The sequence below is a fragment of the Polypterus senegalus genome, chromosome 18, assembly GCF_016835505.1.
Source record: "Polypterus senegalus isolate Bchr_013 chromosome 18, ASM1683550v1, whole genome shotgun sequence".
Taxonomy (NCBI): Eukaryota; Metazoa; Chordata; class Cladistia; order Polypteriformes; family Polypteridae; genus Polypterus; species Polypterus senegalus.
In genome coordinates this window covers 54,338,934-54,365,950 of record NC_053171.1, presented here as the reverse complement: position 1 = coordinate 54,365,950, position 27,017 = coordinate 54,338,934, and the positions used below count along the sequence as shown (strand labels likewise).

Genomic DNA, 27,017 nt, shown 5'->3' with positions numbered 1-27,017 from the left:
AGAAGAGTAACCAATAACCATAATCACTGATGAACCTGAGATGGCTAAAAATATCAAAAGGTCACCTAACTCAGATGACTGTATTTCTCACATTAGATAAAGCTCTCAGCTTGAAACAATGATGCTTAGGCCTTTTTTTTAAGAAATATGCTCCTAGAATCCATATTGTAGGTTTCAGCAATCCTGAGATAGCTAAATGCAGCACCACTTGAGATTCAAGACCCAATGGGATTTACTTATTGAACTTTAAAAAATATGTATCTCACTGTAATCTATACTAATAAAAGGCAAAGCCCTCACTGACTCACTCACTCACTCACTCACTCATCACTAATTCTCCAACTTCCCGTGTAGGTAGAAGGCTGAAATTTGGCAGGCTTATTCCTTACAGCTTACTTACAAAAGTTAAGCAGGTTTCATTTCAAAATTCTACATGTAACGGTCATAACGGTCGATAACGGTCGACAACGTCCGCCATGTTGAACTTTCTTATTTATGGCCCCATCATCACGAAATTTGGTAGGTGGCTTCCCTGCGCTAACCAAAACCAATGTACGTACTTATTTCAGTGGTATGATGCCACTGTCAGCCACCATATTGAACTTTCCAACGTCACTAATTCTCCAACTTCCCGTGTAGGTAGAAGGCTGAAATTTGGTACTTATTTCGGTGGTATGACACCACTGTTGGCTGCCATATTGAACTTTCAACGGTCTTTGTTACTTATGGGCCCATCTTCAAGAAATTTGGTAAGCGGGTTCCCAACGCTAACTGAATCCTACTTACGTACATATATACGTCCATAGCCTGCAGCTGGGTCACCGTGTGAGGCACCGTTGGGTCCCGATCCCAACGCCTCCCACGTTGTTGGCTGCCTTCCTATATAAGGCCGTCCGTCGCTCCAGTCTCTACATTCACTTCCTTGCTTCGCCACAGGATTCACGTCTCCCTGCTGATAACTACAGCCTTTTTATTTAATCCACGGCTTCTCCGCTCCGTTCATTTATTATGATTATAGTTATTGTGTAGGTATTTTAGACTTACTTTACATTGTTCAGGAACCCATTTCCTTTATCATTCCAACCGTTCCCCCATTAACATGTCTATTGAGGTGATCACCATCAATCAAAGAACTGTCACTTACCCAGTGGTTTCCATGCCCGGAGATGGCACCTGCCTTTTCCATTCTCTTTGTTACATATTGCACGGCCATATCAGGCTCACTCTTGATATCCGGAGGAACATTGTGTCTTATGTATTGAATGACTGGAACAGGTTCAAGGTGTGGACTGATGATGGTACAGCAGATAATTATTCTACACAGGAGCACTAGAAGAGTGAAATGCTTAAGCCCTTCACCTATGGTTCTGCATGTGAGTTGATGGCTGCCGGTGAATTGTTCGGTTGTCGCTTTCAAGTGTACCGAAATGGCCAAATATTTTACACCTTTTGACAACCGCCAATGCCTCTTAAACATCTTAGAGTGACAGGTGACGATTTCAGTAGTGGACACTTTGATGTTTATGAATGTTTAAACTCTCAAAAGCTGGATGTGAAGTTATCGATGAAACCGGTTGTATACTTACAACGCTTGGCAGATGCCGAATGTCTCTTCAACACAAGTCCTACAAATACTGTCGTAATTGAAACAAACCATGAAACTCAAACCGATTATGACAGCAGCAATCCAAGCTGTGAGATTTGAAACAAGATTACTGTTCACATGGCCAACTGTACGTTGCATGCTCAAGAGTAAGCTCAGCGCACAGCTTGGTCATATTACAACCAGAGGGCCGAACTCACAATGTGGTATACAAAGAGATCCTTAACAAATAATTATTTGTATATTTTCCCTCAGTTTAAAAAGTTTTCATTTTCTTCTTAATAAAAATTTTGAGGCAGTACTTTGCCGCTGCGAAGCGCGGATATTTTGCTAGTCTATTATAAAGGCAACTAAAGAGTTTCCAAACTTAGTGTCAATTTAATTAATTGTTTGTATTAGTAATAAAAGAATAACAAATGATCTGTTACACTTGAAAAGCTATTTTCTTATTTTATTATATTTACAGAATGATATCAAAGAATGTAACTGATCATTTAAAATGCTGTGCTAAAAATGATCTCCACAGGCAGTGAGGCAAAACTGTGTGTCCCATAACATGTTGATTAAAACAGACCTCAATCTGTCTGTGTCCATCATAGCCAATACCACTTAAGAAGGGTTTGTTCCATACAATCCTCAATGTAGATGGTAACCTTTGGAAGGGTTTTCAGTGCAGAATCAGTAGTGTTGAGATTTTTCACCAGTTGCTGAACTAAGAATCCCTTTCCATGTTAACTTTAAGGAGCTGGCACAAACATGCAGATCCACATTTAATTTTTGCTGTTAAAATTAATATGGCATGCTTTCACTGTGTAATGGAAAGCACATTTATTAATGGTTTTGTATTAATGTCTAATCATATTTTATATTTTAAAAAGTTTAAACAGTAAGGAAAGTTAATGTCTAATTTTAAAATGCAGATTTGCTGTATGAGCCAGTCCTGGCTCAGGGACATTTATGAACCTACTTCATGAGATAAGACCTTTGTTAAGTGCCTGACTGGGGGATTTAAGGCTTTGCTGGTTGTACCTGACTGGCCTGTTAGCCTGGGGGAATACAAGTGGCTGAGATGAAAGAGTAGTCTGGCTGGAAATGGAATAGGACTGAGCTGTACCTAAACAGGACTGAAATTAAGCAGAGAGTTCTCCCATTGGTTTGAGGGGCACATCAAGGAAGCCAAATGAACTTAAAGACAGGGTATGAAAAAAGTTCAGCCTCTTACTCTCTCAGCTGTCATATTTAGACAGGCCATGCTGTTTGTTTACACCATTCTATCCAAAGGCCACGGCAATTAAACATACTAAACCAGAAAGCCACCTAGTAGATTAAGTAAGATTAACTAATTATTACCCAGGTCGTATTATTATTATTTTGCCAACACTCACATTTGTACCCTGCTTGCTTAGGTATTTGTACCCTCTTGCTTCAACAGCACCAAAATAATGTGGGCCTTTTAAAAGAGAAAAAAAGAGTCCTAAATAAGCTCAAAAATGCCCACTAAAGGGATAAAACCATCAACACCCAGCTAGTAACAGCACAAATACAGGACCTTTATAAATAAAAATTTATAATCCAAAATTTCTATGTAACAAAACCACTTCATGGAGCAGAAAGTCAAAAACCAATTGCCCACAAGGCAATCCAAAGTCAACAAAGTCCCAATACGATATCCAAAGAGAGTGGTGGAAAATAGAGCAATAAGGTCAAAATCTAGAAAATTACAATAATAAACAAAAAAAGGAAATACAAGGAAAACCTCTAGCACATTCGAATGAACTGTGGGAACCCTTAACCATTCTAGTATCTGATATTGAAGAGCACATTGTCCAGTCTCTTGGGGAACCAACTTTAGGGACGATGCTGCCCAAAGAATGTGGGGGCTGACACTGAGAGTGGGATCGGCTGAAGTCACCAGGGATGTGCATCGCTCAATGTATTCAGAGATGGGCTCTGAGCGGCTGACTAATACAGCTCTCCATTTAGCTCATGCTGTAAAGAGTTCGCCTCTGAGTTTGAGATCGTGAGTTCTTGACTGGCCACTGACAATTCACCGCAGCATAAATTTTTGAATTAAAATACCAACCTAAAAGCATAAGGCAAATAACAAAGCCTTCAAGATGAAGTCATAAACAAGGAATAATGCAAATAATCAACTGAAGTAAAAGTAACATAAATAAATTAAATAACACAAAAAATACATAAAACAAGGAATTAAACTCATAAATATATATCTATATATATATATATATATATATATATATACTATATATATATATATATATATACAGTATATATATACTATATATATATATATATATATATATATATATATATATATATATATATATATATTTATATATATATATAGTGGGATGCAAAAGTTTGGGCAACCTTGTTAATAGTCATTATTTTCCTGTATAAATCGTTGGTTGTTACGATAAAAATGTCAGTTAAATATATCATATAGGAGACACACACAGTGATATTTGAGAAGTGAAATGAAGTTTATTGGATTTACAGAAAGTGTGCAATAATTGTTCAAACAAAATCAGGCAGGTGCATAAATTTGGGCACCGTTGTCATTTTATTGATTCCAAAACTTTTAGAACTAATTATTGGAACTCAAATTGGCTTGGTAAGCTCAGTGACCCCTGACCTACATACACAGGTGAATCCTATAATGAGAAAGAGTATTTAAGGGGTCAATTGTAAGTTTCCTCCTCCTTTAATTTTCTCTGAAGAGTAGCAACATGGGGTCACAAAACAACTCTCAAATGACCTGAAGACAAAGATTGTTCACCATCATGGTTTAGGGAAGGATACAGAAAGCTGTCCCAGAGATTTAAGCTGTCTGTTTCCACAGTTAGGAACATATTGAGGAAATGGAAGACCACAGGCTCAGTTCAAGTTAAGGCTGAAGTGGCAGACCAAGAAAGATTTGGATAGACAGAAGTGACGAATGGTGAGAACAGTCAGAGTCAACCCACAGACCAGCACCAAAGACCTACAACATCATCTTGCAGCAGATGGAGTCACTGTGCATCGTTCAACCATTCGCGCACTTTACACAAGGAGATGCTGTATGCGAGAGTGATGCAGAGGAAGCCTTTTCTCCGCCCACAGCACAAACAGAGCCGCTTGAGGTATGCTCAAGCACATTTGGACAAGCCAGCTTCATTTTGGAATAAGGTGCTGTGGACTGATGAAACTAAAATTGAGTTATTTGGGCATAACAAGGGCGTTATGCATGGAGGAAAAAGAACACAGCATTCCAAGAAAAACACCTGCTACCTACAGTAAAATATGGTGGTGGTTCCATCATGCTGTGGGGCTGTGTGGCCAGTGCAGGGACTGGGAATCTTGTCAAAGTTGAGGGACGCATGGATTCCACTCAGTATCAGCAGATTCTGGAGACCAATGTCCAGGAATCAGTGAGAAAGATGAAGCGGCGCCGGGGCTGGATCTTTCAACAAGACAACGACCCGAAACACTGCTCAAAATCCACTAAGGCATTCATGCAGAGGAACATGTACAACGTTCTGGAATGGCCATCTCAGTCCCCAGACCTGAATATAATTGAAAATCTGTTGTGTGAGTTAAAGAGAGCTGTCCATGCTCGGAAGCCATCAAACCTGAATGAACTAGAGATGTTTTGTAGAGAGGAATGGTCCAAAATACCTTCAACCACAATCCAGACTCTCATTGGAACCTACAGGAAGCGTTTAGAGGCTGTAATTTCTGCAAAAGGCGGATCTACTAAATATTGATTTCATTTCTTTTTTGTGGTGCTCAAATTTATGCACCTGCCTGATTTTGTTTGAACAATTATTGCACACTTTCTTTAAATCCAATAAACTTCATTTCACTTCTCAAATATCACTGTGTGTGTCTCCTATATGATATATTTAACTGACACTTTTTATCGTAACAACCAACAATTTATACAAGAAAATAATGACTATTAACAAGGTTGCCCAAACTTTTGCATCCCACTGTAGTCATGTCCGAAATTATCGGCACCTCTGGAATTTTCCCAGAAAATGTACCATTTCTCCCAGAAAACTGTTGCAATTACAAATGTTTTGGTATACACATGTTTATTTCCTTTATGTGCAGTGGAACAACACAAAAAACAGAGAAAAAAAGCCAAATCTGACATTTCACACAAAACTCAAAAACCAGGGGTGGACAAAATTATTGGCACCATCAACTTAATATTTGGTTGCATGCCCTTTGGAAAAAATAACTGAAATCAAGTGCTTCCTATAACCATCAACAAGCTTGTGACACCTCTCAACTGGAATTTCCGACCACTCTTCTTTTGCAAACTGCTCAAGGTCTCTCAGATTTGAAGGGCGCCTTCTCCCAACAGCAATTTTGAGATCTCTCCATAAGTGTTCAATCGGATTTAGATCCGGACTCATTGCTGGCCACTTCAGAACTCTCCAGCGCTTTGTCTTCAACCATTTTTGGGTGCTTTTAGAGGTATGTTTGGGGTCATTGTCCTGCTGGAACACCCCTGACCTCTGACGCAGACCCAGCTTTCTGACACTGGGCCCTACATTGTGCCCCAATATCATCTTGGTAGTCTTCAGATTTCATGATGCCTTGCACACAGTCAAGACATCCAGTGCCAGAGGCAGCAAAACATCCACAAAACATCTTAGAACCTCCACCATGTTTGACTGCAGGTACTGTGTTCTTTTCTTCATAGGCCTCATTCCATTTTCTGTAAACAGTAGAATGATGAGCTTTACGAAAAAGCTCTACCTTGGTCTCATTTGTCCACAAGACGTTCGCCCAGAAGGATTTTGGCTTCCTCACATACATTTTGGCAAACTCCAGTCTGGCTTTTTTATATTTCTGTGTTAGCAGTGGGGTCCTCCTGGCTCTCCTGCCATAGCATTTCATTTCGTTCAGATGTCGACGGATAGTTCGAGGTAACACCGTTGCACCCTGAGTCTGCAGAACAGCTTGAATATGTTTTGAAGTTCATTGGGGCTGTTTATCCACCATTCAGACCATCCTTCGTTGCAGTCTTTTATCAATTTTTCTCTCCTGTCCACGTCCAGGGAGATTAGCTACAGTGCCATGTGTTGTGAACTTCTTGATTATGTTGCGCACAGTCGACAATGGAACATGAAGATCTCTGGAGGTGGACTTGTAGCCTTGAGATTGTTGATATTTTTCCACAATTTTTGCTCTCAAGTCTCAGACAATTCTCTGCTCTTTTTTTTGTTTTCCATGCTTAGTGTGGCACACTCAAATACACAACAGAAAGGTTGAGTCAATTTTTCTCCATTTTAACTGGCTTCAGGTGTGATTGCTATATTGCCAGCACCTGTTTCTTGCCACAGGTGAGTTCAAACGAGCATCATATGCTTGAAATAAAACGATTTACCCACAATTTTGAAAATGTACCAATAATTTTGTCCGGCCCATTTAAGAAGTTCTGTGTGACATGATGTCAGATTTGGCTTTTTTCTCTGATTTTTTGTGTTGTTCCAATGCACATAAAGGAAATAAACATGTGTATACCAAAACATTTGTAATTGCAACAATATTCTGTGAGAAATGGTGCATTTTCTGGGAAAATTCCAGAAATTCTGGCAAAAATTCCAGGGGTGCCAATAATTTCAGCCATGACTGTATATCTATTATATCTATTATAAAAAAAATTTGGGAGACGAGATGTGACTTTCAGAGAGACTTTTTGGAATGAAGTCCCGTGAAACTGAGACTTTTAACATGAGATTCTTTCATGTCACGCCATACTTACAACCTTTGGAAGCAAGTCCCGCAAGATGGTGACTTTTTCCATTAGATTCTTTCAAGTCACGCCCTACTTACAACCATTTTCAAACAAGACCACGGTCACCTAATATCAGTCTTGTGAGTACTTTTGTCAGACACACTTCCTGTGCTCTCAGCTCTTATAAATTTCATCAGGACAATAATTTTATACGTTCTAGCTGACATGTCAACGACTAAGCGAAGAAGAAAGAGCATGGACAAACATTCAAAAAAGTCGGTTTATCTATTTGAGAGAAAGAAACAATATTCACTTACGGGCAGTTATACGTTGCATTCTCACTATGTAAGTCCAAACACAGAATCAAAATTCAATGCGATCTTGAAGAAAAGTTAATTCCAAATATTGTTTTTACTGAAGATTTAAAGTAAAAGTGAAAATAATGCATATGTAACAATTCCCATGAAAATAACGATCTCTTTAAATTGTATATCTGGTTAACCAAAACCCGGGGAAGAGCAAGCAAAACTTTTCACTAGAGAACTACTTAACGGATTTTGATCTGGTTTTTTTTTCTATAATTTACTTGAACATTCCGGTTGATTTTGCGACTTCTCTCATCACACGAAGTATTATAGTTTGGTTGCGGCACCAATTTATTTGCGCAAATCCAAGAGACAGGCTGCGGGCCGAGGGAAGTTGGGACCTCAGGAGTGGAGAGCCTGGTGGGGCCCTCCTCACTCACACGCCAGTCTCCGTTCAAGTCTCTCTACTTCTCACCATGTGTTGGAGCGTACTTTCCTCCACTTAGATAGCGATACCTTTTTGTTCAGCAGACATTATCATCTCGAGATTGTTAAAGAGTAACGTTTGACATTTTTGAGAGAAAGATTACAGCTATGTGTGTTTTAGGCAGTACTTGCTCATTGGCAGAGCTATTACGGCCACATGCTCTTCTCCCTACGTGGAGGACGCTCTCCCATCAGAGCTGAATACGATCAGATACAGTGGCAACGTTTGACTTTGGAGCGGAACTACCTTCCACTTGGCCAGAGATACCTTGACAACTTTTTACATTTTTGGCAAAGAGATCACAGCTATGTTCTCGTCCCTGATAGTTAAACCAAAAATACTCTATATCAAGAGGCCCTCAGAAAGCTATCAATATAAAGTATTATTACATTTTTTAAAATTATTTTTATTGATTTTTGAAGTTTGTCGTCTTTCAATACTACACAGGCGGGGCCACGGGGAACAGCTAGTACATAAATAAATGTTTAACCTTTTTACTCTTGTTTGATCTGATAGTCTATGTAATTGTCTGGGTTTATAGGATGTCAAAGAAAAGGGGGGGGGAAAGCATTGAATTATAGCATTGTCAATCCTGACAGTGTGGAAGGAGTAAGGGATTGGGGGGCATTGTCTTATGGTCTACTTAATAATGGGTTTAAAGAAGAAAAGGGCCACCACAGGACCTTACCATGTCTAAACAGATCCCAGAAAGCACATGGATACTGTAACTGAACTAACAAAATAAAGCACTAATGTGAAGTCGCACTAACTGCTCCTGACTACATTCTCTTCTGCTAAAACCACAACAAGGATCCTTACCATGGTCTGGGCTAATCTTCCATGCACCTTCCTGTATTATAAATGATAAGAATATCCTTATTTTGATGACACTTTATTATAACAGCATCTAGTAGTTGGGTAGTGGAATAACATACATAAGACTTGGGGTGGAAAAAACCCATAATGCAAACTCCAACGGCAGCAAACTGACCAGAATTCAAACCCAGGGCTCTGGAGGTGTGAGGCACAACATTAACTGCAGAATCACTCTTAATCACAAAATTTTTCGACTTCTTTAAATATATTTCTCCCGTTTGCTAACTTTATCATAAATAAAGAACTGAAAAAAATATATTTCACAAATCATAGATCAAATAACCTAAATGAGTGGCCCAGCCACCAAAGTGTTTCTAAGCAACTCTGTCTTAGAAATTAACTCCCATGACAGGTCTCTCTTGGAGCCGTGAATGTTTGATTCCACTCCTGTTTCCCTGTCGCTGGGCTACTGACACTGTTGTGACGGGATTCCTCCCTACTGAAATTCCCTGGTTGCCACATTCTGCTTCACCTGAAATTGTGCTGTAATATGTAGTTGACAGAGATGAATGGCTGACTTGATCAGGTCTGCTTCCTGCTTTGCAGACAATGCTGTGAGGATACACTCTGGCCCGCATTAACCTACAATGGACTGTGCAGTTTGAAAAGGTTATGTTATGCTAATATGTTAATTACATAGTCTTCATAGGCACGGTTGCGTTTGTATAGAAAGAAATTGCAGAAAACAGCAGGAAGGCATCACAAAAAGAAGGCTGGTTAACTTTTGTCAGGTCCACTTAGAAACAAGTACATTCATAATATGACAGAAGCAAGAACTGTAAACATTCATTAAAAAAGAAACAATGAAAATTCTGTTTATGATAATTATTAGGCATTGATTTTAAAATCAGGTCAATCCAATTCATGGTGGTGGGAGGCCAGCACTGAATGTTAACAAAAATTACTCTTGAGATGGGACATCAGGCCATTACAGTGCCCTCTCACACCTTTGGATTCAGTTTATAGTCACTAGCACACCTAACCTGCATGCTTTTGGGGATGTGGGAAGAAACCCCACAAAGACACAAGTGGAATGTACAAAATTCACACAGGCTATGATGACTTGTAGGAACTAAGCGCTAGGAAACTGAAATGGCGAGGCAGCAGTGAATACACTGTTGTGTCACTATGCCCCCCAAAATGCTAGATTGCTCTTGATAAATGCAAGAGGAAGACACCTGGACAATGTAACAGCTCTACACAGACAACAGCTGGTTGTGGGATTTGAAACAAGGTTACTTGACCCATGAAGCAGCATTACTAGTCACTGCACCACTAAGCCTCCCACTTATTAATAACTAGATATAAAAGACTAAAATCACAATCAAACAAATCTAATATCTAGAGCTCAATGTCTGTATACTCCAGGTATTACAAAACAGGGGAAACTACAATTTCATCAGGTCAATGTACCATAGAAGCTACAGCATATGGAGCTTTTTTATGTGAAAAACATTCAGGTTGGTCTAGAAATTGGTCTTCTCACATCTGGGCTACTACAAGCCACTACAGATTATTTAAAATGCAGTGACATATATTTTGTCCAACCAATAAAAGAGGGCATGTCACTCCTCTCTTCATATCACTACACTGGCCTCCTGTACCACCACATATTAAATTCAAATCCTTGATGCTTGCCTACAGAGTAGTCAGTGGATGTGCACCTACCCACAGTAAATGGAAACACTTTTAACGTCCAATGCTCCCTCACGATCACTCAAGTCTGCTGTTAAACAGCATCTGCTGAAGCTTTCTCTGCACTGCATCAAATCTTGATCCAGACTCTTTTCACGTGTAGATCCTGGCTGGTAGAACAAGCTGCCCACCTTTATTTAAAAAAACTGACTCTCACAATGCTTTTAAGAACATTTGAAGACTCTCTTGTTTGGTGAATTTATCAGTTGGGTTTTGTATTTTGCTTCATCAGACCGTGATCTTCAGCTCTCTCTGGATCGGTTTGCAGCTGAGTGTGAAGCGGCTGGGATGGGAATCAGCACCTCCAAATCCGAGACCATGGTCCTCAGGGTGGAGTGCCCTCTCAGGGTTGGTAGCGAGATCCTGCCACAAGTGGAGGGGTTCAAGTATCTCGGGGTCTTGTTCACAAGTGAGGGAAGAATGGAGCGTGAGATCGACAGGCGGAACAATGCAGCGTCCACAGTGATGCGGGCTCTGCATCGGTCTGTCGTGGTGAAAAAGGAGATGAGCCGTAAGGCAAAGCTCTCAATTTACTAGTCGATCTATGTTCCTACCCTCACCTATGGTCATGAGCTATGGGTAATGACCGAAAGAACGAGATCGCGGCTGAAATGAGTTTCCTCTGCAAGGTGTCTGGACTTTCCCTTAAAGATAAGGCGAGAAGCTCAGTCATCCAGGAGGGGTTCAGAGTAGAGCCACTGCTCCTCTGCATCAAGAGGAGTCAAATGAGGTGGCTCGGGCATCTGATCAGGATGCCTCCTGGACGCCTCCCTGGTGAGGTGTTCCAGACACATCCAACCGGGAGGAGGCCCCGGGGAAGACCCAGGACACGCTGGAGGGACTATGTCTCCCAGCTGGCCTGGGAACACCTCGGGATTCCCCCGGAAGAGCTAGATGTGGCCGGGGAGAGGGCAGTCTGGGCATCACTGCTCAAGCTGTTGCCCCCACAACCCGATCTTGGATAAGCGGAAGAGGATGGATGGATGGATGGATTGTATTTTGTTCTGAGCTTTTCACTTGTGATGGTCACTTTGTAATGCTGTGCTGTAACACTTGTTCCCTTACAGACCCCCAGGGTGAAGTTTACTTGATTGGTAAATCACTTTGGATTAAAGCATCTGCCAAGCAAATAAATGTAAATGTTAGCAACAAACAGAAATTTAAAAAAGTCATAAAAGCAATATTCATGAGCTGAACGCATAACCCTATTGAATACTGTAAGGGATGGTTAAACTCTGGCAGGGCCAAAGTGTTACATTTTAAAAAGAGGTACACACACCACCAAAAGCTGACAAGCATCTCACCATAAAAGAAGTCAAAAAGTACATAAAGCTTAATCAACAGCAGAGAAATGCAGCACCTCTTAATAACAATGGGAGGACTCTGAATTCAAGGGGTAAATGTTATTTTTCTTTATATTACTTTCAAATATTTACATTTACCTATTTGACTGACACCTTTATCCAAGGTGATAGGATACGTTTCCTTTGGTTTTCCAATTAGAGCACAGGCAGGACAAGACAAAACCATAGTCACTGCTTGCAGTGTGCTGTGACTGGCTTGAAAATTATTTGTAATTAAAATATTATCTGCACACAAATACTGCGATATGATTTTCATTCAAAATAAAAGTGTTCACATCCCAGGGGTCTGTCCAGCTTTGACACTTAAAGGTCACTTCAGTTTACTGCCTGAGAAAAAACAATAAAAAGGCATGGTTGCACACATGTTCACAAATACCGGCTGGAGGCTGGTTTATTTTAAAGAATTTACCTTAAATTGTGTGCCAGTATTTTCCCCAGTAATTTTTACGCCCACTTCAAGACACAACTACGTGTATTTTAATCAAAGGAAACTTCTTTGCGGAAAAAAATGATTGATCGGCGAGGTACTTCAGTTTTTCGCGTGAAGTTAAAAAGCTTGGATAACGTTACATTAACAAAAAGGCAAAAAAGAAAAACGTGAAATAGCAACTGTGCTATGTGTGTAGCAGAACAAATTGATCATCTCTGCTCAACGGCATATCGACTCTGAAAGATGGTTAAGCAAGAACATGGCAGGCATAAGATTGCTGTATGATCATATTCACATGTAAATACTACTGATGCACCGTGCTCGTAACTTTGTGTTCCAACGGGTAAAGATGATTACGGATGGTATTTTTATTTTCCTGTCTTTTCACGGGACATTCAACAGCGTTTAACGAAAGGGGCGGGAAGGTAGCTATCAAGGTGGGCGTGGTCACGACAGCTGTTCACTGATACGACATCTCATGTTATAAAGGATTCACTGTCAATGTGCATCAAAGTGATATGAAAAAGATGCATCCAGCAAATCGCTCTTTACATAATGCAGTCTTGTCGGTGGTTATCTGTGAATACGTTGTGCGTTATTTAAATAAAAGAAAAGGAGCCGGACTGATGTCACCTTCACGACATATCTGTTACACGATAGAGTTCGCTCTGCGAAATTACTATACTGTCAAAATGAAAGCTTGCTTAGGATATTGATTAAGCTTTTTTAAGTGTTAATCAGTTATCAAATTTTAACTCGTAAATTAGAATACATATACCGTAGTGAAGTCCATTCTCTTCCAACCTCTCTCTCTCTCTCTTTCTGTAGAGATAAAAGGTGTAATTTCACCCTACTTTCTCCTGTAGAGAATTTGAAAAAAAAATGAAACAACCAATCAGCACGGTTTGCGAGCTTTTACACTTTCAAATGTAAAGCGGTCTCATAACGCTGTTGGACGAGTGTGTGAGCCATCACGAAGCCCCTCGAAACTCCTCAATTAAAACATTTCATTCTGAAATTGACTACCTCAAACACAAAGCAAGTTTTGGCAAATATGTTTTTCAAACGTTTCAGGTTGTGCTGTTACCTACTGAAAAGTGCAAAAATTTCAGTTTTTCTCATTTTTACTTTGCATTGAACTGCTTGTTGGTGTTAAAGTTGTAGTAACATTTTCGATTCATTGTTGTTACTGGATGATGGTCACATGGAGTGATTGAGCCGCAGACGCCCTCCTTGTTAAATGATAATAAAGCAATTTTAAAATTAGGGAAGTTTTTACACGATATTATATTAGCTCCACGGACATCGACTCAAGCTTGATTACAGGGCCTGGACACTTTTAATGTTGGGTTCATACGTTCTAGTTTTATTTGTGGGGTGTGTGAGTATGTTATGTGATTGTGCCCTTTAAAGAAGTGGCATCCACTGTAGGATTGTATTGCCCCCTTATGTCTGTGTCTGTTCGGGGTTGCCTCCTTTTACAGGGTGAATAGATGTAAAGTATTTACAGATTATTTTTTATGTAATGTGTTCCTATGGAGGTGCATTTTCTCCAGTGATGCTGCTAACTGGAGATGTTGTTTTGCTCTCCTCCTTTGTCAATTAACCATATCGCAACAACAATATTAATGGACAAACTTTACCATATTATCAAATGTTTGATCAACACACCCAAATCATTCATATTTTTGATATAAATTGATACCTTTTTATCTACTGTAGATACCATTAAATTATTTTTAAAAGACTGCCAAGACATTTCTAGTGTTACTAATGATTATCATGATGATTTTGTTTTGTAGCACTTTATTGATTTTATTAAAATCAAATAACAATCCATACAATCCAAACAAAACTAGGTTCAAAACAAATCATCCCCCACCCATGAGAAAGAGAGCTAGGCCAGCACAGTAAAACTTTAAACTTGTAAAAATAAGTAAATGGATAAATGAACAGAGGTGGGTTTGGATTCTTCCAGCTGAGCAAAATAAGTCTATGTACCAATAGTGTAGTAAAGGCAATTACAGTTTGTTTGTCCTTCTCCACTTTAAGCCCATCTGTGAGCCCACCAAACACAGCTGTTAGTGGATTAGGAGGGATTGTGACACGAAGGCTGTCTGATAGGCATTTCAACATTTTGGTCCAAAACATGTGGCCTAGTGAAGCTGGAGCTCGACTGCAACGTTCGCAGAATGGATCTTGCTCTGGAAAAGTTTTGGACAATGTTAAACGAGACACATGTGCTCGATATATAATTTTAAGTTGAATAATTGTATGTTTTGTGCATATGGAGCTCGAGTGAATTCTGTGCATTGCTGCTTTCCACTCCGTTTCTGAGATGTAGAGTGAGAGATCACTCAAGTCAAGTCAAGTCAAGTTGGGGAGCATGCACTGGTACAGTGTGTTGCCGCACCCACTACACGACTAAACAACTCGGGATCCTGGTTTGCAACCCCCCAGGCAGACACGCAGTCCAGTCCCACCCTACGGAAATGACCCTCTATCTGCCACTGCCAGGTGTTACGTGGGCAACCCCTTGGCCTGATCCAGCCACTCGGGTCCCCAACAATGGGGATCTTAGGAGCCGGATCGCCCTCGGGGAAACGCGCCACATGGCCGTAGTGCCGTAACAGACGCTTCCTCACAATGCAGGTAATGTGCCTCATTCAGGACTCCATGAGCAACCACTCATTCGACACAAAGTCAAACCAACAGTACCCAAGGATTTTCCGGAGAGACACAGTACCAAAGGAGTCCAGTCTTCATCTCAGGTCAGATAGCGTCCATGTCTCACAACCATATAGCAAGACAGGAAGCACCAGGACTCTAAAGACTTGGACCTTCGTCCTTTTGCATATATATCGGGAGCGCAACCCACCCCTTTCCAGCGACCTCATGACCCCCATGCTCTCCCAATCCATCTACTGACTTCACAGGAAGAGTCACTGCTGATTTTTAATTTATTATTCACATTGGACTGCCAAGCTCCATTTTTCAGCAGCCATTTCTTAAGTGTCCTAATAGTCAGCTTCCTTATTTTATCCTTAATTAGCCATTGTAAGTGCTATGCATTAGCACCAATAAAATTTGTTACTCTGTTCACTTGTGTGACAAAGTACTGGCATTTCTAAAGGTCAGTTCTGAGTTCAAAAATGGCCAAAATTAAGCAGCTTTCTCAAGAAACATGTTAGTCTTTTTTAACAGAATAAATATGTGACAGATTTTCAAAAAACTGAAACTTTCTTACAAAGGTGTTTACTAGTGTATTGAGAGAAGAGGGCAAAGTGTATATGACCAGGATAAGAAAGAAGATGAAGACCAAGATGGGCAACTGTGTAAGAGGAGAACGACATCTGAGTGTGTAGTGTGAGAAACAAACACCTTCCAGGTCCTCAGTTGGGGTTTTCCCATACATGACAAATACTAGTGTCATCTGTAAAAGAGAAAAAGATGATTTCAGGATGCTGTCCACAATACAATTTTCCAGTCATCTTCCATCTAGTGTCTGTAATTTTTTGCACATTTTATTCTTTTCTTTTTAATTGACAGTTTCAGATATGACTTTTTCTTCTTTGAAACTCTGTCTCCTTAGGCCAGCATCCCACAGTCGATTTTTCACTGTTACAGATTGTATCTAAGGAAGGTGCCATTTGAGGACCTGGAAAGCATTTGTGTGCGTCACTACATACTCTGATGTCTCTTCTCCTCTTAAGCAGTCACCCATCTGGGCCTTCCCCTTCTTTTTTTATCCTGGTAAGATCCAGTTTGCCCTCTTCTCTCAAGTCACCTTTAGACACACCTTTGAACGAAATCTTCATTTTCTTTGTAATCTGTCACATGAAACAGTCTTCATTCTAAAAAAAAAAAAAACTTTCATTTTGGGCATTTTTGAACCCAGAACTTAACTATGGGAATGCCAGGATCTTGCACCCCAAGTAAACACAGTGACAGGTTTCAGCAGTACTGTACTAACACAATTAGAACGTTTCCCAAATAACCAATTACCATTTAAACACACCTAATTAGATAGATAGATCTTTACTGTCATTGTCACTTTTACAAAGGAACAACGAAATTGAAGTTTTTTTTTTTACATAGATCTTTATTGTCATTGACAATTAATTAAGGAGAAGCTGCAGGAGTACACCATTAGGACACTGAAGGAATAGGACTTCACAGTTGTATGTTTCAAGCAGTAATAGCCATTAGAAGCACTATCACTGTCTTGGCACTTATTTTTACATTTTAAATAATATTTTGGTAGGTATTTGTAATTCAGTTTAATGATATTTTGATAAAAAAAGGTATTAATTTCAACTGGTAGTTTATATTGTTAGGATTCATTTATATTAATCAGTTTGCAATTGCTTTGTGTTACTGTGTGTTTAAATTACGTAGTATATTTGGGTGTAAACAGTATGCAATTAGTAATTTGTAACACATGTAATTGTATTTTACCTGTTAAACGTTGTGAGAACACCCTGAGTCTGCTACTACTACTACTATAAACATTTTGTAAAAAATATTCTATTTAAACAAAATAAATGTTGTTATTAGAAATTATCTTTCATAGAATACTATGTTCAATACTGTCCATTATTTTGTAGACATCCATAAGTGGAATTTTATACTGTAACAGAAATGTAATATGGTTGGCAAAGTGGTTATCACCGCAGTTTCAGTCCTAGCCTGGATGTCTGTGTGATTCCACATGTTTTGCAATGGTAGGTCTTTCTCCTTATTTGACTTTTTGAGTGTATGTGGGTGGTGCTGATCAGGTGTGGTTGCTATCTACTAATATACTAGAGAAAGACATGTGCTCCCAAGACTATGATATGGATAAAATGTATTAATTCAAAATGGGCATATTGATTATTTAGTCAAATGTTTTAAAATGAGTTCCTACACAAGTGAAACTTTGACTGATTTATAATTAAACATTCAATGTTTGGAGAAGGCTGATTCATACTTGAACCCTTCTGTACTATGGGAGATTTCCTCCTACACCATAAAGTTGTGTTGTTTAGTTTGACTGACAACTTTAAACCTGGGTAAACATGTGCATGTGACCTGTTATGAAATCGCATGCTGACTAGGGCTGGTCAATTTTTTGTTCTCAATGCTGCTGTGATGGTTTGTAGGCTATGTCTCTTCTTACTCCAAACTGGCTGTGTTACCCATAAACAAAAGAAATGTAAAACAGTGGGCATCGGTTATACTGACGTTGGTTAATCAGATGTATCAGCTTTTCTGTACATAATATTTTAACCTAAGGCTAATATTATTGGCAGGCAGTGTGATGTAGTGGTTCAGGCTTTGGACACAGGTCTTCAAACCTTGACATTGTGGGTTCAAATTCTGCTACTGACACTGTGCGACTTTGAGCAAGTCATTTCACCTCCTTGTATACCAGTAAGAAAAACAAAATAAGTACGGCCAGTTGTATCTCAAATGTTGTAAGTCGCATTGGATAAAAGCATCAGCCAAATAACAACAATATTAACAAGTCACTAGAGCTGCTTCCTCTTGAACATGCCATCCACAATTGTCCATGAGTAAAACATTCCTGCATAAAAATCAATTCCTGGTGACCTGGCTTTTGTTGATTGTTACTGCAAAACACAATTTTACAGAAACGTGTAAAGTTAATCAGTTAATCAGTGGGAATAATGTGAAATTTGAGTATTTATTATTATCATTATTATTGGATGTTTAAGATTTTTATTTATGTCGTTCACTCAGGTACAGTATTTTTTTTGTGTCTTTCGTCAGTTGCATGTAGTCCCATTTTAAGATATAAGATATTAAGATATAAATGTATATATAAAAGTGCCCTGTGGTGGGCTGGTGCCCTGCCCAGGGTTTGTTTCCTGCCTTGCGCCCTGTGTTGGCTGGGATTGGCTCCAGCAGACCCCCGTGACCCTGTAGTTAGGATATAGCGGGTTGGATAATGGATGGATGGATGTATATATAAAAGAGTACCTTAGTTACATTACTCAAGTAACTAAATATGATTCACCATTACTTATTATAAAATGTAATGTGTTACATAAAGTGTGTTACTTTGTATGAAAAACTGCACAGTTCACTGCTCAACATTTCTTATTAAATGCTAAAGCCATTCATTAACCTGCAATGATCAATAGCTCCCTGTGTCCCTAAAGCCTAGTTTACACTTACCACTGTCAGCATCTTGTGGCAGCCTGTTCAATCAGCATGTTTATACAGTATTATCCTAGTCAGTAGATAACAGTTTTGTCAGTGTCAAATATCTAAACATTTCACAGTAGAGGAACACAGACTGTTCTAATGGATGAAGAGATTTGGCTGTTATTATTAACTTTAAGTGAGGAAAAAAATGAGAAGATGGTATGTCAGACCCATTAACCAAAAGTGTAGAAAGGGTAAGTTCTTCATTCTCTTTGAGTGGGTGACCTACATGAGGAAGAGATGTACTTCAGATATTTGTGCATATCTTCATTGCACTTTGATGACTTATTGCATCATATTTAGCCTTTTGTTCATCATTCTGCACCCATGTAACCAGCCTCTTCTTAAAATTGATCATTAAGGGTATACAGTGCTACATCTGCATCGCCATCCACAACATAAAAACAGCACATGTGAGGAAGTGTGTCTCCAAGTGTGACATCATTTCTGCTGTGCATTCCTCGCAACTAGCATGGACATATCAAGTACTCTGACAGCAACAGGGAACTGTTTTGCAAAAAAGATTAAAACTTCTCAGAAGTAATACAGTAATTGTTTTATGGAGTGGTGGGAATAATCTTTCATAGTAACACAATGTAAAGCGGGGTGGTTCTCCCTTGGTGTTTGCAACATCACAATCAAAGACCTTAGAAAATCAATCCCCTGTCATTTTTAGCAACGTGGTTGGGGGCCGGAGGTCGACAGAGTAGAACGAATGACCAAAATTAGAGCCAGTACGCATCTAAGAGTGCTGGTATTCAGCGGCAAAAACGGTGCTTGCTAGCAACAGTTAATCTTTGCATCTTCCTAGACCTCCACCAAACATTCTCTTTCCATTTAACAAAGTACGTGTCTTTTTTTTCTGTCCAGGACACCACCCCTTCTTCAGTCATCTGTCCAGCCTATTGATTAGAATTGTCATTTGCATGGCCCATCAATTGATTCTGTTCTGTCTTTCATTTGGAAAAAGCACAGAGCATGTAAGTTAACATAATATTATTAACTACTGACAAATAAAACAACATGTGTTGGCTAATTCTCTTTTTTCTGCTATGTCACCAAATTTCAGTTAAATCAGTCAAAACCTTTTCAAATTTTTGGATACTTCATTTTTCTATTGTGGGGGGTTTACCCCTAAATATTAATATATTTAAATACCCCTTCTTAGTGGATACCTAGTGTCCTAGATGTACCATCCTGCCATAATTCAGCTTTTTAACTAAACATGAAATAGGATTTTGGTGTCAGTCAACTTTTCATATTATCCGTCCATCCATTATCCAACCCACTATATCCTAACTACAGGGTCACGGGGGTCTGCTGGAGCCAATCCCAGCCAACACAGGGCGCAAGGCAGGAAACAAACCCCAGGCAGGGCATCAGCCCACCGCAGCTTTTCATATTTTATATATATATATATATATATATATATATATATATATATATATATATATATATATATATACAGTATATATATATATATATATATGTGTGTGTTTGTGTGTGTACAGTAATTTCTCCTCGATCGCGGGGGTTGCGTTCCAGAACCCCCCGCGGAAGGTGAAGATCCGCAAAGTAAAAACCATACGTTCATATGGTTATTTTCATATATTTTAAGCCCTTATAAACTCTCCCACACTTTTATAAACATTTCCCGCACAGTTATACAGCATAAACCCTTTGTATTCTCTTAGATATTAGGTAAGATTCGTTGAAATTATGTATGTAAATACTCTGTTTATATACAGTAAAACCTAAACGTTATTTTAAAGATATCGAGCATCTCCGATATCACATATGTTACAGCCATTACGACAGACAGGTTACCAGCAATAAATACGTACAATGCAAGAAAAATTGTATACAGTAAAATGTGTGACACTAAACGTATGTACATGTAATAAGTACTGTACGTAGAAAATTAATTATGGCTACTCACCAACAATGACACGATGACTTGTCCGATAATGATAAGTTTAATTTTACTGCACAACAAAGGAGAGCGTTACAACTCTTCTAAAGGAGCCTCTTCAGGCGATTGTGTAGCACCGCCGTTGTTCTTCTTCCGGCAGTCTTCAATCTAAATCCCTAAAGCAGATTCCATCTGGACTACTGCCTTATTACGTCCACTTACAACTCGTTATGTGCCCTGGTTAAAGGACACTGCAGCCGTACATATTATATTCTTTTCCTCCTTTTTAAATAAAAAGAATCTTGGACTCATTGATGCCGTAATGGCGTCCTGCAGCGGTGTAGCTGTTCCCTTCCTTCAACATATCCACAACCTTTTACCTTTACTTTTTCGGCAATTGTTAGCATCTTCCGTTGGCACTTGGGCACGGCCCCTGAAGCAGTAGCAGGAGCAGATCGTTTTGGAGCCATAACGAAGGGCTTGACTATGCACAAAGATAAACACAAAAGAGCACAAAAGTTAACTCCTTACACCGTGAAATACGTTAATGCTGAATGAGCGAGACGAGACTTCCTGGTTAACGCAGCTGAATCAAATTCGGCGCTCCGTCGCTGAGCCAATCAGCACACAGGAATTTAACTGTGTACTCTGATTGGGTAGCTTCTCAGCCATCCGCCAATAGCGTCCCTTGTATGAAATCAACTGGGCAAACTAACTAAGGAAGCATGTACCAGAAGTAAAAAGACCCATTGTCCACAGAAACCTGCGAAGCAGCAAAAATATGCGTTATATATTTAGATATGCTTACATATAAAATCTGCGATAGAGTGAAGTCGCGAAAGTCGAAGCGTGATATAGCGAGGGATTACTGTATATATACAGTATATATATATATATGTGTGTGTGGGGGTGTGTGTGCGTGTGTATATGTATGTAGATTTGGAATAAGCAAGTTCAAAAACTAAAATGAATAAACAAAAATATGTATACACCCATCTTTACCAGACTCAGACATGTTGTAATAAGAATAGTAGAATGGTAATAAAAATGCAGTTTGCAGGTTTAGTGTGGTGTTAGATAGGATCTTCAGTGGGATGATCTGGTTTGCTTTGAATCTTTACGTGGTATAGGTGAGTTTTGGTGCAGTTTGGCAGAATTTTTGAATCAACTCATAAAACTTTGCTCTGAACTCTTTTACCCACCACAAAGTATACCTTAACTCTTCTGGCACCTGCTCAAAACTATTGGTTCTAAGTCAATGTTACACTACGGGCTCACCAGCAAACCTTTGTTCACCTCCGCATCTATCACTAGATTCACTGGGACGCTGTCTCCTGGAGATGCTACAATGCATGAGACCCATTAAGACCTTCTGAACCCACTTTTTCTATTGCACAGCCGTGGGGACCCAATATTCATAACAAATGGAGAAAGGCACAAATAAGCTTTGGATATGATGTATTACACACACTTGTTAGGACTTTTAAGTTTTAAAACACAAGGTTTCATTCCAGCTTAGGAACCACTATGTGACTCTAAGAAAGTTACTTATTTCTCTTTACAGTAATCAAACAGAAAAGCATATGTAAAGAACTTAAATTTACAGTATCTTTATGTTGTAAAACACCACACGTAATGGCATCTGCCAAATGTTCAATGACAATAATCACCAAAATTAATGGTAAATGCGTTCCCAATATTCTTTAAAAGTATAGAATTACAGTACTATATTTTCACTGAAATAAGGGCAGATAAAATTGTACACCTTGTGGTTTAAAGACTGGTTGCCACTAGGCTTAACTGCCTGCTAGTCAACCTAACATATACATCAGTAACAGATCACCCATAAAATGATGGGGACAAAATACCTTCAGACAGTAAACCTAGTTCCCTAAAGGTATAAGCAGTGGTTGTAACCATTGCATCATCATTAAAACCTTAAAGTACTGTATATAACATACTGAAAAGAACTATCAAAAATAGAAAAGCAGGCACTCTCAAGACACACTATGACTATGCTGCTCCAGTAGACTCAGCACACAAAAACGCAAAGTTGCAAATTGGTCGAGCATATCAGAAGTAGATACTCTCTGTATTGCTGGTGCCACTTACAGACCAATCTGGTTAATGGAGGGCGTTTATCTCATCACTACCACAAAGTATTTCAGTAAAAAGGACTCGTTCAACTACAGACATTCCCTTAACCTTTAAAAATGTGTTTGGTCAATGTGATGCTCCATTCTCCCACCACCAATGTTCCTACACATTTATACCAGTCTCTCGCTGTGATTAGCGCGGGATAGAAAAATCTTATACACAAAGACCATTTGTAAAAGCATTTTGCATAAGCTAGAACAGGTGCAAAAGCTTCATAAGGATAAAATTTGCAGACTGACAAATGTGACACCATAAGTGTATATTTACACACAAGAATCAAATGCCTACAAATAAATTGTGCTAATTTGACATATTGAGTAAGACTATACATGTGGAGTAGTCAAAATCAACGAAGTCACCTCTTCGATTTGCAAGTAATTTCTGTGTGTCAACCCTCTATTCATTCACTTTTTCAACTAGCTGTTTCCCTTACTGGACACAGAGCAACAGTTTATTCTTAACACCCTGGTTCAAAGAAGGCAGTATCCCTGAAGGGGACATCAGTTTACCATAGGGCATATTTTCTGAATGTGAGAGTAAACCACAGGAGTCAAAGAAACCCATGCAGATAAGCATCTAACAGAAATGTAATTTAAGCATTTTAGGAACTAAATAAAGGAAGCAAATTAAAAGGAACCAAGTAATTCATAGTCAGTTAAGTTAAGATGGTTGTCTAGTTGATTTAAAAAAACACAGGTAAATGCACAATACTACATACATTTTGGATGATAGACTACATATTGTAAAATTTTATATAATATATGTTTGTTAACTCTTTAGGATATCCACCTGGGTCCTGCTTAAATATACTAGTTAAGTCATTGAAGGTAGACAAGAGATGAAATGCCTAGAAATTTACACAATGAACTAGACTGCATAATTTGCCACCTTGATTTTTTAAAGTGCTTTTCATGGCAAGGCTTGTCAGAAACTCTAAATAAAACTCTTAAAACAGTGTGGCACATTGCTGTGTAAAATCAGGCTGAACTCTGAAAGAAAAAAAAAAAAAGAACAAGCCTCAAATTGACAAAAAGCAGCTATGCCCACAAGGAGACCAAGAGGAGTACAAACACGTTTTGAAAAAGAGGCCGCAGACATGCAGACAAAAGGAACGTTTCACCTAAAATGTGTAAAAACTAGAATGAACATTGGAGCACAAGAAAAAAATACAAAAATAAAAGACAACAAAATATTTTCATTTCCGCTCTTTTCTCATTCTGTATGTTGTCCACGAGTTGGAGAAGACTTCCTCCCAAAGAAGTGTATATTCAATTTACTCCCAAACTGGCCAAGTGTGTTGGGTACATGAGTGAGTATGGCCCTTGACCGAGTGGGCCTCTAATCCAGTTACTTCAAAGACCTGTGATTGAAAATGCAGGTGCATATACAAAATCAGAAATCTTTAATATCTGCGTCCTTGACTTGTACATAGCATGTAAGGAATTGAATAAATGTAAATAATTCTGATAAAAAACAGAAAAACTGTCGTTTAAAAGAAAGGATTTTCCAGTATTAAAATAAGGCATTTAGAGCTAGTATTAAAGAAAGAGACAAAGTCAAAAACAAGTTCATAGAAATCCTCCTCAAAGATACATTTCAAATATGCACAATTATTAAAACAATAGATGAGGCAAACGCTTACAAATGAAAATAGAACAAAGTAGACGAAAATCAAGTAGAACATTGTAATCGCTTTGTACTGAATCGGAGAAGAAACTCAGAGTCACAAAGAAACTCATGTGTAAATCAAAAAACAAGTCTGCAATTTCAAAGTAGGCGTCTGGACGTTAAGGAAATGAGAAATGGACGAGTTGGAGGAAATACATGAAAGCCTGGCCGGCAAGTGGCGCGGAATCCAGGCGGAGGAAGTGGCCGCTACGCGCTGTCAGTCGCTCCAGCGTACCATCGTTGTCATGATGGGGCTCTGCAATGCTCCGGTGAGTGATCGCCGGGCTGTTTCGCTCCGCTTTAAAGTCGCAAGCCGGACACGAAGGTTTGGAGCTCCCCAAGATTGTGACAGCTCGCGCTCGTCCACATCTGATTACTGCAGAACGAATGCTCGTAGCGCCGGGATCCCAGCAGCCACAGACTCTTATATTAGCTAGACCATGCTACAAGTGGCTCTGTACTTTTAGGCAGGCTACACAGGGGGTTCGCCTATGGTCCCTTTGGCGTCTGTTGTCAGCTCTGTCGTGCAACGTGATGACACGGGACAGAAAGTGCGCGCGAGGTCCGCGGGCTTCGTGTACTTACCGCGAGCTCGGGGGACGAACTCGGACAGCCACCTTCACGTTGGCCATGGCCCGGAACCGTCTCTTCAGTTCCCCTGCAGACTGCGCAGTACTGGCTCATGTCATTTTAGCTCTGGCCAGCTTGCTACTCGCTCCGATACCGTTTCTAGGATCGAGTACAGTCGAGTTGTGTCAACTCCACAACGCACACTTCCTCCCAGCCGGGGGAGGGGGAAAAGAGGAGGGGACAAGAGGAGGCCAAGAGAATAAATTCCCGGGCCAGGAGAGCTGTGGCACGGAGAGACAGCCGAAAAGAGAGCAGCTGGTCCAGAGAGACCGCAGGAAGAGGCAGATATAGCAGTATAAGACAAATAAGAGCCAAATGAAGTGGCATAGAGCCTGAGAAAGAAATGTAGCGCGCCTGGCATTGGCGCTTCTCCTCTGTAAGACTTAGAAAATGGATAGATAGCAGGAAAACAGAAGGCTGAGACTGGAGCAGCCTAGGTGAAAACAGAGGAGGGGAACAGGAGAGAACTTCAAGGTAGTAAGAGAGAAACATAGGTTTTGCGGTGGGGGTGAGGGGGATTTGTGACGGAAATGAGACCTTATAGAATAGGTGAAAGCGTATGTTGAAGCTGTAGCAGCAGGCTAAGTGACATCATGGACAACATAACGGACAATATAATGGACAACAACAAAGAAATCTTAAGGGGGAACATAAAATGAACCCTGTGAAGAAACTGCAAGAGTCAAAGGAGCATAGAAGAAGGTTCATTTAGAAGTAATGAGAAACAGTAATACTAAAGTTATAAGACACCAAGGAGGTATGATAGACTACATATGGGACAAAGAGAAGCAAAAATGATGTCCCAAGTGAACATGGAAGAGGCATCTTGGTAAACATTATCAAAAAAACAGGACAGCATTATACTTGATTGAAGAGCCATGACAAAAGAAACATGGTGTTTCATGTGGACATGAAACGTAAAATGCAGTGGCTTTTGGAGAGCAAAAAAGCCAGTATACAGTAGGTAGTCCTGAAGGACAGAGAAAAGGGCCAAGGCTGAAAAAAGGATACACAAGTCTAGAAAAAGTAAAGAAACAAGACTCATGCACATAATGTAGGAGAATGAAGTCTCTAAAAAAGAGGTGCAGTGGGACCAAAGTGGAGAACAACTAGTAAGATATAGGGGCCTGATGTATGGATGGACTAAGAATAACTATGTGCTGTGTGTTTCATATACCTTATATATGTGTTGATTAGACATATAAAACAATAGTAATAAAAGCATGTACAAGAAAAACACAGGAAGATTTAGGGTTAATTAGCAAGTACTTTGTTATAAGATTTCTTGAGCTGCTTGGCGAGAATTGGTAAAGAGGTCAGCACAGGCCCAAGATGTAAAAGTATGAGATACATCCTGTGAGACTGTAGTCATGGGTAAAGCACTGACTAATGGAAGAATTGAGAAGAAAGATAGGACCTGGACAGAATTGGTTGAGGAGCCTGTGTCCACCAGGTGTCGGCCCCAACTCTTTAAGCCTCGTTGACATAAAAATGCTGCAGAGAAGTGTGAAAAAGACATAAATGCCAGGACAAATCAATGGTCTGGGCGCAGACTGACCAGCTTAATGTGTAAAGCAAATAGACCTTCCCCTTGACCACAAGGCTCAATTTGGCCTTGGACGAGAAGTACTGCTATCCATCAAGGTTGTTTTGGGGTAAATGCCACACTACTGCTTTGCTTCACCTAATTAAGGATATTTGAAGAGTTAAGAACTATTGTGAATAAGACTCAAAATGAGTAACTACAGAGTTGTACCCACCCCCCTGCTTGGTTGCTGTACACTCTGCTTACTGTCTTTGAACAAGTTAATGATAAATGACACTTGCAATCAATCTTGGTTTAATCTGTTTGAGATCAGTGTCAGTAAAAGATATCATAGCCTGACACCTAACACACAAATGAAAAGGGGATATTATAGGTAAAGATG

The 27,017-nt window shown here is 39.5% G+C and overlaps 1 protein-coding gene across 3 annotated transcripts in view; it reads right to left on the bottom strand.

Moving 5' to 3' along the window:
- Positions 1-25,242, bottom strand: part of stard9 (StAR-related lipid transfer (START) domain containing 9) — a 234,268-nt gene extending 209,026 nt beyond the window's left edge. For all 3 annotated transcript variants that reach the window (XM_039741793.1, XM_039741795.1, XM_039741794.1), the window contains exon 1: positions 25,045-25,242. In XM_039741793.1, coding sequence (XP_039597727.1) covers positions 25,045-25,091 — 47 coding nt within the window. In that variant the 5' untranslated portion in view covers positions 25,092-25,242. The remainder of the gene's footprint in view (positions 1-25,044) is intronic.
- Positions 25,243-27,017: the final 1,775 nt, after the last annotated feature.